Source organism: Glycine max, chromosome 11 (assembly GCF_000004515.6).
Source record: "Glycine max cultivar Williams 82 chromosome 11, Glycine_max_v4.0, whole genome shotgun sequence".
Taxonomy (NCBI): Eukaryota; Viridiplantae; Streptophyta; class Magnoliopsida; order Fabales; family Fabaceae; genus Glycine; species Glycine max.
Window position 1 is genome coordinate 10,178,773 of NC_038247.2, and position 13,867 is coordinate 10,192,639.

General features: G+C 33.3%; 2 protein-coding genes across 4 annotated transcripts; one reads left to right on the forward strand and one right to left on the reverse strand.

The window, feature by feature from the left end:
- Positions 1-679: 679 nt before the first annotated feature.
- LOC100785275 (tRNA-specific 2-thiouridylase MnmA) lies at positions 680-4,797 on the reverse strand. 2 transcript variants are annotated; one of them, XM_003539017.5, is made up of 10 exons: positions 4,388-4,797; positions 4,229-4,303; positions 4,073-4,126; positions 3,500-3,578; positions 3,277-3,404; positions 2,962-3,045; positions 2,356-2,439; positions 1,931-2,082; positions 1,472-1,622; positions 680-1,368 (listed from the first exon to the last, which is right to left on the reverse strand). In XM_003539017.5, exons 1-10 carry the CDS (start codon positions 4,721-4,723, stop codon positions 1,003-1,005), a joined length of 1,509 nt encoding a protein of 502 aa, XP_003539065.2. In that variant the 5' UTR covers positions 4,724-4,797; the 3' UTR covers positions 680-1,002. The 2 variants fall into 2 exon arrangements, with proteins under 2 accessions (XP_003539065.2, XP_006590965.1); XM_006590902.3 differs by having other exon boundaries at positions 4,229-4,299; positions 4,388-4,796.
- Positions 4,798-5,328: 531 nt separating this feature from the next.
- LOC100795311 (nucleolar GTP-binding protein 1) lies at positions 5,329-8,189 on the forward strand. 2 transcript variants are annotated; one of them, XM_003537916.5, is made up of 3 exons: positions 5,329-5,467; positions 5,609-7,652; positions 7,915-8,189. In XM_003537916.5, the coding sequence occupies exon 2, from the start codon at positions 5,623-5,625 to the stop codon at positions 7,645-7,647; it is 2,025 nt and encodes a 674-aa protein (XP_003537964.1). In that variant the 5' UTR covers positions 5,329-5,467; positions 5,609-5,622; the 3' UTR covers positions 7,648-7,652; positions 7,915-8,189. The 2 variants fall into 2 exon arrangements, with proteins under 2 accessions (XP_003537964.1, XP_014619518.1); XM_014764032.3 differs by having other exon boundaries at positions 5,336-7,652.
- The last annotated feature ends 5,678 nt before the right edge of the window (positions 8,190-13,867 follow it).

The following is a 13,867-nucleotide window of genomic DNA, read 5'->3' on the forward strand; positions in this document are numbered from 1 at the left end:
CAATTTTGTTTTAAGTATTTTTAATGTTATTTATATTTCATTAATAAAATGTCACAATAATATATTTATTAAAATAATATGGAGAATAATTATAAAACTTCACCCTAGCCCTATTTGTTCTAATTACGCATTTTTTATTAGCATGTTATGAATCAATTTTTTAATCAATTTTAAATTTTTTTTACCAGTTTTTCTCAACGAGCTTAGTTAAATCAAACATTGGGTTAATTCACTGGTTTTTCGATCAAAGCGGCTGATTTGATCCAATTTTCAAAACATAACTATAACTATTGCTTCTCTTCTCTTTTTTTAACGACATAATTAACAAATAATAATTAATGTTATCTTAAAGTTTTAAAATAATAGATAAATGTAATTTTATTTTAAAAAATACCAAAAAAAATAGCGAAGGTAGCACTGTGTATACAAACATAATGCGGTTTTCATGTCTATTTTTCTCTGTATTCCTCCCATTCTCACTCAAGCCAGGTATAGAAAGGCTTGACAAATTATTATCAAACTCAAAAACTGGCAATTGGCACAATTTGGTAACAATTCAATCGGAGAAAACTACTATTTAGTGGGCCGAACCTAAAACTATCAAATGATGCTATGCAAGTTTGTTTTGCCCATTGCTCCATGCCATAGTATTATATCTTTTCATTGATTAAATTCCAAATTAAGAAATTCTTCATTTTATAATTGCATCTTAAGGTACATTTGTCAATAAACTGAATAAAGTATCAAGCAAACCATGACAAAGTATATACACATTTTAATTGGAAACACCGAATAATAGAAGCTACTAATTTCTCACCTACCTTAAATCGCTATCCTTCTCTCTATAAAATACTTCTTGTTTCCCTAAACATGTATATAAAAAAGTTACAGAACGAAGGATCAGAAAATCTGCATGTATACCCCCATTTGCCAATGCTCTGTTGTGGCCAATTGAAAGGGAAAATGGAAGCTGCATTCCTCTTACACGTCAGTCTGTTTTGTTCAGTGCCAGCAACTCTTTAATTTCTTATTCCCTTGTGATGTTTTACTTGCTAACTCTGCAGAATCACACACTTCTTGCGGGTTATCTGGTTTAACTTTTATTTTTACCGGATTCCCAATCTTTGATTTATCTTCCATTCTAGCAATTTCTAAAGCTTTTGTACAAACTGGAAAACTCTGATCATCCCAGAACTCCAAAATCACACCAGAACCTATGCATGTTCTTCCCTCATAGAATGCCGCAAACTGCCCAGCTGCTAGGCCTTGATCATCTTCAGATATGCGGACAACAGCAGAGTGACATTGGCCATCAGCTTCGACTTCCATTTGTAAGCTACAATCATAAAATCCAGGACCATGTCTCACCTGAAAAGGTTAAGATACCATTAGTAATTTACTATGAGTACTACAAAAAAATGGAAAACGTTTTTAATAACAGGGAAGAGAATTTGATATTCAAGTAATCCACCTTGCATTGGAGCTGAGTTGTCTGGCCTGGGGGCAACCCGCTAAGCCATTTAAAAGAGCCAACACGGAATACACGCCTTCTTTTGTCAAAGGAAAAGTAATTTCTTGACACAAAAACTACATTGTTTTTAACATCCTTCTCAACAACATACCTGCATAAGATAAAAAAAAATGGGATGAATTTCTTTCTTGTTTTTTTAATCCAAGTCCAAATTTGACATCTGGATAGGAATGCATTGAAATAATATTTTGAAATGACTCAAGGTGGAGAAAATAATTAAGGGAAAAAATGCTCCCTTCCAAGTGAATGGTCAAAAAATTTGTACAACGCAGATTGTATTCATAATCTCATATTTCTGCACCTACAACGTGGATATATATTCAATACAAAAAGGATTGTATAATTACATGATTGGAAACTTGTAAGACAAATACAACTAATGTCAAAAAGATAACAAACCATGGGCCTCCAGGTAGCCGTAGACCCTGGCGCTGACCAATAGTATAAAACCAAAATCCTCGATGTTTGCCAAGGAAATCTCCTGTCTCAGCTTCTAGTATGACACCTTCTCTCTCCCCAATATGTCTTGCAACAAATTCACTGAATCTTATCTATAACTCAAAAAGGGAACAGAGATAGAAACAGAAAAGAAATCAAACTTCAAGACTTGCTTCCAAACAGTAAACAATAATATGGCACCATTAATATTTTAAAATAGAAAAGTCAAGAATGGTTACAATAATTCATAATGTACACTGCCATAAGTGTCATTTTTATTTTATTCTTCCACTTTTAGAACCATCTGAAAGTTCAAAAGTGATTTGTAAAGACTTCTCATCACCATGAAATAGATATGATGTAAAGGAGCTGCTCACTCCACATACCTTGCCCAAAAAGCATATTCCTTGGGAATCCTTTCTATCCTTATTTGGTAGATCAAATTTTGTGGCAAGCTTGCGGACTTCATCCTGCAGATGATGTGGCAGGAGATAAAAAATAGATTAAATATTTGTTTAAAAATAGTGTTAAAAAAAACCTTCATTCAGAAAAGTTTAACATGTTAGCATTCATAAATGGTTTACTGCAAAATACCATCCAAATATTAGTCTCAACCTACAATTAATCGCACTTAAAAACCTATTTAATAAATATATTCAGAAAACATCCTGCCTGAATTTTCATGTCAGCACTCATAAAATGGGATAGCAAGTGGTGTTTTAGAGGAAGAAAAGAATGTAAGCCACAAGATGAAAAATAAAAAACTTCATATAGAGGAAGATAACTTGTTGGCCTTTAATGTATAAATGGTTACTGAAGTCCAGCCTCCAAATTTAACCCCAAAAAAACAATTAAAGGCACACAAAAAATTTAAAAAATATATTCTGAATGCTTACTGCCTGAATTCTAGCGATAGACATCATAATTGACTGAATCACAGACAAAATTAAGCACAATTTAAGCATTGAAAAAGGTACAAATTCACAACAAACCTTGGGAATACAACCAAGCGGAAAAAGAAGTTGCTTCAGCTGGGATTGTGAGAGGTGTGAAAGGAAGTATGTTTGATCCTTTACCTAAAATTTCAAAATCACATTAGGATCTTACAGCATGGAAAAATATTTCCCTGAGTAATAACAAGGCAAGCAAAGAAATATGCAAAAATTAATACTACCATAAAAAATTATATAAGCTAATCGGCATATAGATTCTTCAGACAGCACTGAAAGTAAAGAAATATGACCTATATATAAACCACAAACACAAACAAAATCTTGTAACCATAAATTGATATCTCATATTGGTACCATGTCTTGTGATAGTTCCAGAACAGAAGGTTCATCCCTCCGATCAGAACATGGGTGGATAACATTTGCATAATGCCCAGAGGCAACATAGTCAAAACCCATGCCACCAATCGCATCCAAGAATGCACCTAACATAAACATTTGATTAATGAAATGGGAAGAAAGCAGAAAACAAACTACAATGAGGTCAGATTGGATTGATTGCACGGGACTAGATGCATACCAAACTTAATTCTTGTATTGCACAGAACATCAGGGTTAGGGGTTCGGCCACTACTATACTCTTCAATGAGGTAAGAAACCTGATATGCAGATGAGTAAGTTATATAAGTGGCATCAATGACAAAAACTAACAAACTAGCAACTAACGTTGGCCAATAAAATAAAAAAGTGGCAGCAGTGACCTAATACATTTGGTCATGTTTGGATAAGCTTCTCATTAAGCATTTACTAATGAAGAAAATAAGTAGATAAAATGAACTAAGTTCTCTCATAAGTTAAAATTAGCTTATAGCCTTATACATAAACTAAATAGCTAATCTATAGAAGCTCTCAAATTTAGTTTATTTAAAAACTTATTTTAACTTATGCGTAAACTAATTTTAACTTACAGGCGAAACTTGATTCATTTTATCTTTTTATTTTCTTTGCTTAGAAGTGCTAATTCAAAAGTTTATCCAAACAAGGCCTTGTCAGCTAAAAATTCTTGGTGTGCAAATAACAGAAAATGTTATTGCCTAATAAAGGGAAAGTGAATAAAATATTGGACAAAAGTAGCTGAATCGGTCTTGCGTACCACATTGTTCCAGTATTCATCGGTTAAATGAACAACTTCTAACGGTACATCAACCTGCAAATACAAACACAAACATAAACACCATTTGAATTTCCATTAGTAATGTGTCTTGGTGAGCATAATCTACAACAATAAAGACGTTGATAAGAAAATGACCTGATTACAAACATCTTTAGCATACTTCAAATCGTCTTCCCAGGGGCACTCAGACCAAAAGTTCTCGAAATCTTCCTACAGAAAAACCACGCGTGAGAAAGAAACAGCCACGGTACCAATGACCTAATTCAATTTTGGATGAGAAGAAGGACGGCGTACTTGGAACCATATCTTGAGGTAGAAAGCGGTGCAGGAGTGGCCAGCGGCGTGGAGCAGCCGGAGAGCGACGCTGCTATCGACGCCTCCGCTGACAAGAACCGCGACTCGGAGCGGCGAGTTCTGCGGCATGGAGCAGCGGAGGTAGCGGTCCAGGTCGCCGGAGAGAGGAGGCGAGGTGTGCGCGACGGCGGAAGAAGAAGGTCGACAAAAAAGCTTGAAGGTGCGACATCGAGGCCTAGGGTTTAGCGTGTGGAGATTTTGGCATGTGAAGGGAGTTAGTGGCAGAGAAGCCATTGGCCTCCAAATCGAGTTCCATCGCAGCGCCACCCTCAGCATCACTTCCACCACTCAGACACCTCATCCGTTTCCCAAGAAAACGTTTCAGGATAGGAAACACACTTTCCCGGATTTCTGTATTTTTATTTATTTGAAGATTTTACCTCTATTTCTAAATTAATTTTACTCTTATAAAAAATAAATTAGACTAATTTCTAAGAATTATTAATAAATTTTAATAATAATTTAAATTTTTATTATCAAATTCAAAACATAACTAATATTTTAATTTGCATATTACATAATATAAAAATACTAATTTTATATATTAAAATTAAAATTCGTTATAAATAAATATTTATGATATGAAAATTAAAATGTGAACTAATAAATAATAATTCATAGACTTCCTTGAAATCACTCCAAGTTTTCAGTCTCAAAATTGTGTTATTTTTATTGGATAATTTTTCCATATATAACAGTAATATAATATATAAGGCTAGGTCGTAATTTATATCTCTTAAGCAAGTGTATGATTAAAAATATTTATTTGATGTAAAAAAAGTTTAACACCTGTAACCAAAAAAAAAATTGTTAATTATTTGATTTTATTCTAATGTTTTAAAATGGGGTGATACTAATGCAAATAGGTTAACTGGGCCGGGTTGGGTTGCAACTTAAAGTTTAAAACCCTCATTCTACCCTACTTCTTCTTTCCTTTGAGTCGGTGTGCAGCAGGGAGCTCTGCCGCCTCCAACAAAACAGAGTTCAGAACACAAACCCTCGAACCGAACGTTTTTGAGGGTCAGTCTCTCCTTCTTCATTCACATAATCGCTTCTTATTTTCTCTCAGCTTTCAATTGGGATCTCAAATTATGTAGCTCCACGGAATTTATCTTGTTTTACTCTTATAGTCCCTTTTTCTTAATTTTCTGTGGCAACAAGGTTGATAGAGCACGATGGTTCAGTACAATTTTAAGAAGATTACCGTGGTGCCAAATGGGAAGGATGTGGTCGACATTATCCTCTCTCGCACCCAGCGTCAGACACCAACCGTTGTGCACAAAGGATATGCGATTTCACGGCTGCGCCAATTCTACATGCGCAAAGTGAAGTATACTCAGCAGAATTTTCACGACAAGCTCTCCACCATAATCGACGAGTTCCCCCGGCTTGACGACATTCATCCATTCTACGGTGATCTCCTCCATGTGCTCTACAACAAGGACCATTACAAGCTTGCTCTTGGCCAAATCAACACTGCCAGGAATCTCATTGGTAAGATTGCCAAAGACTATGTCAAGTTATTGAAGTACGGTGACTCGCTTTACCGGTGCAAGTGTCTTAAGGTTGCTGCTCTTGGCCGCATGTGCACTGTGATCAAGAGGGTTGGCCCGAGTTTGGCTTATTTAGAACAGGTCAGACAGCACATGGCTAGGCTTCCCTCTATTGATCCAAATACGAGGACTGTTTTGATCTGTGGATATCCTAATGTTGGTAAGAGCTCGTTCATTAACAAGATTACCAGAGCTGATGTGGATGTGCAGCCCTATGCTTTCACTACCAAGTCTCTCTTTGTGGGTCATACTGATTATAAATACCTGAGGTACCAAGTAATTGATACGCCAGGGATTTTGGACAGGCCTTTTGAAGATCGTAATATTATTGAGATGTGCAGTATCACTGCTCTAGCACATTTGAGAGCTGCAATCTTGTTTTTCTTGGACGTCTCTGGATCTTGTGGTTACAGTATTGCTCAGCAGGCAGCGCTGTTTCACAGCATTAAGTCTTTGTTTATGAACAAGCCGTTGATTATAGTCTGCAACAAGACTGACTTGCAGCCACTGGAGGGGATATCAGAGGAAGACATGAAGTTGGTCAATGAGATGAAAGCTGAAGCCTTGAAGACTCTAGTTGGTCAAGGAGGTGAGCCTACAGACAATAACAGTGTATTGTTGACCATGAGCACTTTGACAGAAGAAGGGGTAATTGCTGTAAAAAATGCAGCATGTGAGAGGTTATTGGATCAGAGGGTGGAGATAAAGATGAAGTCAAAGAAAATTAACGACTGCTTGAATAGGTTTCATGTTGCAGTACCAAAGCCTCGTGACCAGAAGGAAAGGCCTCCATGTATTCCTCAAGCAGTTTTAGAAGCTAAAGCTAAGCAAGCTGCTGAGAAGGAAAAGAGAAAAACTGAAAAGGATCTGGAGGATGAGAATGGTGGGGCGGGTGTATACTCAATGAACTTGAGGAAGAATTACATTTTAGCCGATGATGAATGGAAAGAGGATGTGCTGCCAGAAATTTTGGATGGACACAATGTGTATGATTTCATTGATCCTGATATTCTGCATAGGGTTGAAGAGTTGGAAAGAGAAGAAGGGATGAGACAGGAAGAAGCTGAGGATGATGATTTTGAGATTGATGGAACTGAATTGACACCCGAGCAGCAAGCAGCTTTAGCTGAGATCAGGAAAAAGAAAAGCTTGCTCATCCAGCAGCATAGGATCAAAAAGAGCAATGCAGAGAATCGGCCAACTGTTCCAAGGAAGTTTGATAAGGACAAGCAGTTCACATCAGAAAGAATGGGAAGGCAACTGTCATCTTTGGGGCTTGATCCCAGTTTGGCAATTAAGAGAATGCACAGCAGATCTGTCTCTAGAGGTCGGAAAAGGGATAGATCGCCTGAAACAAGAAGTGCTGATGGTATGGATACTGATGGTGACACACCTAGCAAAAAACAGCGTCTGAGTAGATCACTGTCACGGTCCAGGTCAGTGTCACGCCCACCACATGAAGTTGTGCCTGGAGAAGGCTTCAAGGATTCTGCTCAAAAGGTCAAGGCAATCAAACTTGCAAAGAAATCTGTCAAGAAGAGAAACAAGGATGCCCGTCGTGGAGAAGCTGATAGAGTCATACCTAATCTGAAGCCCAAGCACTTGTTTTCTGGGAAGCGTTCCAATGGAAAAACTGAGAGACGCTAGGACAGGTATGTGCTTTTCCAATGCAGCTTGCCTTATTTATATTGTAGCTAGTCTGCACACCAAATATTTCACTAATTTGCTCATATAGGAAGCCGTTGAATGCTGTTTTTTGTCACTAATGACTACTCTCAGCTTTATTGATTAGTAGTTGATTTTTCTTGTTAGACTTTTGAAATTTACCTAGTGAGTTATACATGTTTTGTGGTTTCAGAAGATGGTTTTCAGTATTCACAACTCACTGGTGTCTGTAAATTGTTTTCTCTGCAGGGGATGCTGTTTAATGCATTTTAGAGGACACCTGTTGGCATTTTTCAGGGCTGCCAAAAAAAATTGTTATTTAATGTAAGTGTTTTGTTGGAGTTTAAGGTTCTGTGCTGGCAACATAGTTTACTTATACATCTCTGCATTTTATTATTGTTATCAAACTTGTCATTCTATAAGTTGCAACTTTACAGCTTTCTTTGAATCAAGGAAGCTGCTGTTTGAATTTTATGACTCAACATTGAGTGCTGTTATTGGAACTTGGAAGTTAGTTCCTTCTAGCTTGATTGCTCTTTCATCTCAACTCCCACATGTGGTTGACTTTGTTCTAGTATATTGTTCAAACTGGTTTAAATATTGTATGCAATATACAATAAAAGGCTCACGATATAGGATAGCACCTTATTGGTTCGTTGGGGGGGGGGAGGGGGTTAAACTGTTGGAAGGCCTTTATTGTATGCAAGGATAATATACATACTCAATGAAGAGCACATTATAGTGGTAGCATATAATTTGATCCTATGATTTGACTTGAGTTTAAGTAGTCACTTTTTTTTATCAACAAATGTTAATTTGTTAGAAATGTCACTTGGGAGAATTCAAGCCCGAATTACTGGACCAACATTATATCTTCTTAAGTAGTCAGGGGGATAAACTGTTGGAAGGCCTTTATTGTATGCAAGGATAATATACATACTCAATGAAGAGCACATTATAGTGGTAGCATATAATTTGATCCTATGATTTGACTTGAGTTTAAGTAGTCATTTTTTTTTATCAACAAATGTTAATTTGTTAGATTTGTTAGAAATGTCACTTGGGAGAATTCAAGCCCGAATTACTGGACCAACATTATATCTTCTTAAGTAGTCATACTTGTGTTATATCCTGCAATTTGGGATGCAAATTTACATTCTGGAATGTAATGGGAGGTGTATGATACAGTAGCCCAAGATAATATAATAAAGCAATAAAGGAACACTTCAACTAAACATTAACCATTGAATATAGTCTACAGAATGATGAAATTCAGGACCAAAGTTTTGATGAAGACAACTTTTTCCGTTAACTTGATTGATATCGTCTAGTTTCTAACCCTTGGAAATAGATATTCAAGATGGAAAAAAGCTATTTTATTGGTTTGGTAGTGTATGTGTATGCTTGATAGTTTTGTGAGATTGTATCTAATGTGCTTATGTATGTGTATTTTGTGAAGTAAAAGTACAGAATTAAATGAGCGGTAGTGGCTACCAACCGCATAATAGACTTCAGAACTCGTTTTTACAAGCCAAGATAAACTGGTTTAAATGCTGGTTTTTACAAAACCAATTTGAAACTGTTATCTGATTCCAAAGCAGTTTGATTTTTAAAAGCAGGTTTGAAAGTGGTTCAAAACTGAATCGGTTTTGAACTTGTATATTCAAGTGGTTCATTTAAATGACCACTATTTTCTGAAAATAATTTTGAAATCAAGCCTTGTCTCATTTGGTACAAGAGTAAATTACACCAACCCTCCATGAGTTTTTATCAATTACATATAGCCTCATATTGAGAATAATAGAGGACAATCATCATTCTAGGAATTAACTTTTGAGATTGAATTAGATTCAAACTCACATTTTAAGATGATATCAAAGTTTATTTTAGATCCATTCAAAATGTTACTTATTATATTATCCACGCATCAAGCCTAAAAGTGATGAGCGTTAGGGGGTGTATTAGGAAAAATTTAAATCTCACATTGATTAGAGATAGTGCTAAGATAAAGTATATAAATGGAGGACAACTCTCATCGAATGAGTTAACTTTTAGAGTTGAATTAGTTCTAAATTCACATTCTAATACCTCATTTTTTCTACATTAATCTCCTTTTAACTTTAAAAATATTACATTAACATTTCTTATATATGTTTTAAAATATTACATTGATACATACCTTCTCAACACTCCTCAAATCTTATACTAATACTTATTACAAGAAAGGTGAATGGAGCTTCAATTCTACCATAGAGATGCGGAATTCTAGTGAGTTTATAAGGTTTTCAACGATGGTTAGCTTTCTTAGTGTAGTTCTCTTATCAGTTTGTTATTAGAATTTTTTACTATGTCCTTCAGTGTAAACAGGCGATACGGGTGATTATACCAGCATTTACAAGGTATTGAATTTTACAATGGAAGTATAAGGGATGAGGATAAAGATATTAATATGATAATTAAGTTATGAGACTCCCTTACCTTTTAATTAGTCTTTTGGTGTTTTTTGTTTCGTATGCTTAACTAAATTAACAAGTACTTTTTTTATTGAAAAATGAGTAAAAACTAGATTAAGGGATAATCAACTGTGCTAATAAGCTGTTAGATGTATTAAATGACCGATTTGTAGGGAGTAGGCATGTAAAAGAATTCTCTAAAAAAAACATGTAAAAGATTAACTTTTTATATTACAGTATCTCGTATACTTAAGTCATAATATAAGCATGGGTTCTACCGAAACAAGAGGCATATAAAGAAAATAAGTGATTTTATTTTGTTTTATTTTGGGAGTTATATAATGTAAGCTTCTTTTTTTTTTAGAAAAGGTATATAATATAAGCTAGATGGACAACAATATATACTTCTATCATGGAAAAGGAGCAATTTATTTGAACTTGGATATTTCTATTAAGGAAAAAGAGCGCAAGTGTCTAAATATTTACTCACTTATAAAAAATTTGAAAAGATTCAACGCGTTATGTCGGCTTGTAAATATGTGTATAGAAAGTGTTTAAAAAACATTCAAAGAAAAATGATTTTATTCACAATTAAAAAAATATAAACTAATATATGAACATAAGATTTAAATTTTAAAATTATGTAACTAATAAAATTGTATTATATTTAATATTTATTGATTAAAATGATCAAGAAATTAAAAATCTTATTTGATGAGGTAATTAAGCAAGGCCGGCCTTGACATTCTCTTGTGGGTCCAAAAGGTGAAATAATAGATTAGACTCTTTTATATACAAATATTGAAAAATGTAAATATTCATTGCATAAAAAAATAAACATGTAAATTTCATTAAAAATGTTATGTTTTATTATATTCAGTAAATAACATAATTTTAACAAATTTAAAAAAGAGAATTTTCATTCAATTTACGACCAAAAAAATTACCCACAAATATTAATAAAAAAGGCTACATACACATATGTATATATAATTTTTCAATAATAATTTTATATAATTATATTTCTTGTATTTTTTTTTTCATTTCTTTGTTTCTTTCTCATCACATCTCCTTTATATCCTTTTTCTATCTCTCTTACCACTCAAGATATACTTCCCAAAAATATAAGTTTACAACATTACAACCATCATTTCGTATAATGTTTTAAGGTCCTTATTTTTTTCTCAATGTTTCTTAATAATAATAAAAAGAAGTTAAATGAATAATATTTCATTATGGTGTTCTTTTTGAAGTAGATAATTTATTATTCTTAAGACAAAAATTAGTTTACTTTAAATTAAGAATTTGAGGTTCAACTATGTTTTTAAAAATTTAAACATGATACCTAAATATAATAAACGTTTCCTATCCTTCGAGTTGTTGCCATGAATTTTAAAAATCGAATCTCTTTTATGTTGCTACAACGTGTTAGTGTTGTCTTATATTATGAATATTTTAATGTATTAATTTAAAAATTATAATTTAATTTAAATTTTATATTTGACCTCCCCTAAAAAAATGGTCTTGCTCCTTTTTTCTTTCTTTCTGAATAATGGTCTAGGTCCCTATTGTCTATCGACAAAATATCATTACTTTATATTAAATTTTATACATATTTTTATTCTTTATTAGTATTTTAACTTTTAGTTTTAATTCTTCTATAATTTTAGTTTTAGTTTACATTTCTCATCTTGTTTAAAAAAACAAATTAATACTTTAATTTTATTATCATAATTTCATTACATGTTGATACATCTCATTAAAGTGAAAAATCGTTTAATATGAATTTTTGAATTAATGAAGAAAAAGTTAACAACCGAGAGAGTATAGTGCTTTCTAATCGCATGACATTTTAATTTGGATGAAAAAATATAAAATTTTACAACAAAAAATCGATTTATGAAAATACCATAAAATAATATAAAAAAACATTGTTGCATCGCTATATAGACTTTTTTTTACCCTTTCCCAGAGTCATCACCCCCTCCAGATTAAGCTCAATATCGGCCTGTAAATAATTAAAAATGAAAGATTAATTTTATATATATGATATAAAAAATCATTAAAAAAAACATATAATATTTAATCAATACACACACTCCTCATTTTGTTTAATATGACACAACCCCTTACAAAGTAATAGACATTATACTGTTAATAGGATGCACCCACAAACATTCTTTCACACCTCGATCTACGTACACCCATATCCCATGATTTGTATGAAAGGCAAAAGCAGTTATAAGTTACGTAGACAAGACTATACTGTGCAGCCTTAGATTTTCAACAATTCTATTATGTATTGTTAATTAGTAATTAATTAAAGTGTTTGATTTTTATGTTTCTATCATTTTTTTTCACTTTCACTGTGTGTTTAGTTACTTTTGGAAGAACGATTGGTATAATTGAATTGAATCATAAATAGATGAAGAAAAATACTAGAATTTTAAATAGTTAATGTCGTAAGTGCTTTATACAAATTAAAGAAGATGTGAGATCGAGAGAGAGAGTCATACCTCAGTGTATTCTTTCCTAATTAAAATTTGTTTAACTACGTACCACTCAATTATATATAACTAAATTATTAAAAAACATGTATATATTTTTTTATCCATAAAAATTAAAGATAAATATCAAAAGATATGTTCAACCAATTATATCTCCCTTAATTGAATCAAAATCATATGTACATACTACTACGTACTATGTAATTGCTTATCCAAGTCGATGAATTAGAAATTAGTTTTACTCCGTCCAGGGCCATCTAAGACCAATACTGATTTTCATATTCATTCATAATTGATACCTACCATCATCTTTATTTCCCACGTCTTGTTTCTAGCTGTTTTATGATCAGAATCATATATCCTAAGAAAACGTTCCCCGTATCATAATCCCACTGCCTTAGGAGATATAGCTAGTCCGTTACTCTGGTGGTTGCACTTTCTTAATTTATTGCTAGGTTTTTAATGGCAAGTTTGTTGTTGGTAGGACCCCCTCTCTCATCTAACTAAAGTCATGCTTGCTTATTTATGAGGTAATCAACATGAACAGTATAAAACTTTGGCTTAAACATGCAGTACACAGAAAGCATGGAAAAGCTGAAGCCTTCGGATTTTGGAAGTTTCATCACTAATTTTAGCTAGCTAGCTATAGTATATAAATATATAAAATAATAATATCACATATAGATGTACGTAAGTATGTGGATGCATAATGCATATTCAAACACGGATTAAGACATTACGTTCATGTTTTTGGCTTGCTTGTTTCCCCGGTCGTTCTCTACTTTCATTAATTATACTTTTCTACACTTTATTTTTATTGATTAAGAATGCATTTCGAAGCAACTTGAAAATGGGTCATTTCTTATGATGTGTTTATTTTGGGTGAAGGTTTTAGGATTTGCTGTGGACACGTACGAACCCTTTCGCATATTCTCTTGAGCCTGCACTATTTGCTAAAACTGCGATTAATCATTATATTATTTGAAGTCAAAGCAATATGATGTGTTGTAAACGACATAAATTGGAACTCTGAGGTGGACAAATTAATGTTGGTATTTTTCGTCCCTTCTTTCAATATTTTTTTTTCCTACCTTCACCTGAGCAAATATCTTGCCACATTTCTTAAACTTAATTAAGCGAATCTATAGCCACTTTCATAGTTTCATAAGCACATGATTTTGTGACAGAAATATATCATCCACCCTCTCCTAGCTCATGCCCACTTGGTCCCTCTGGGGGGAT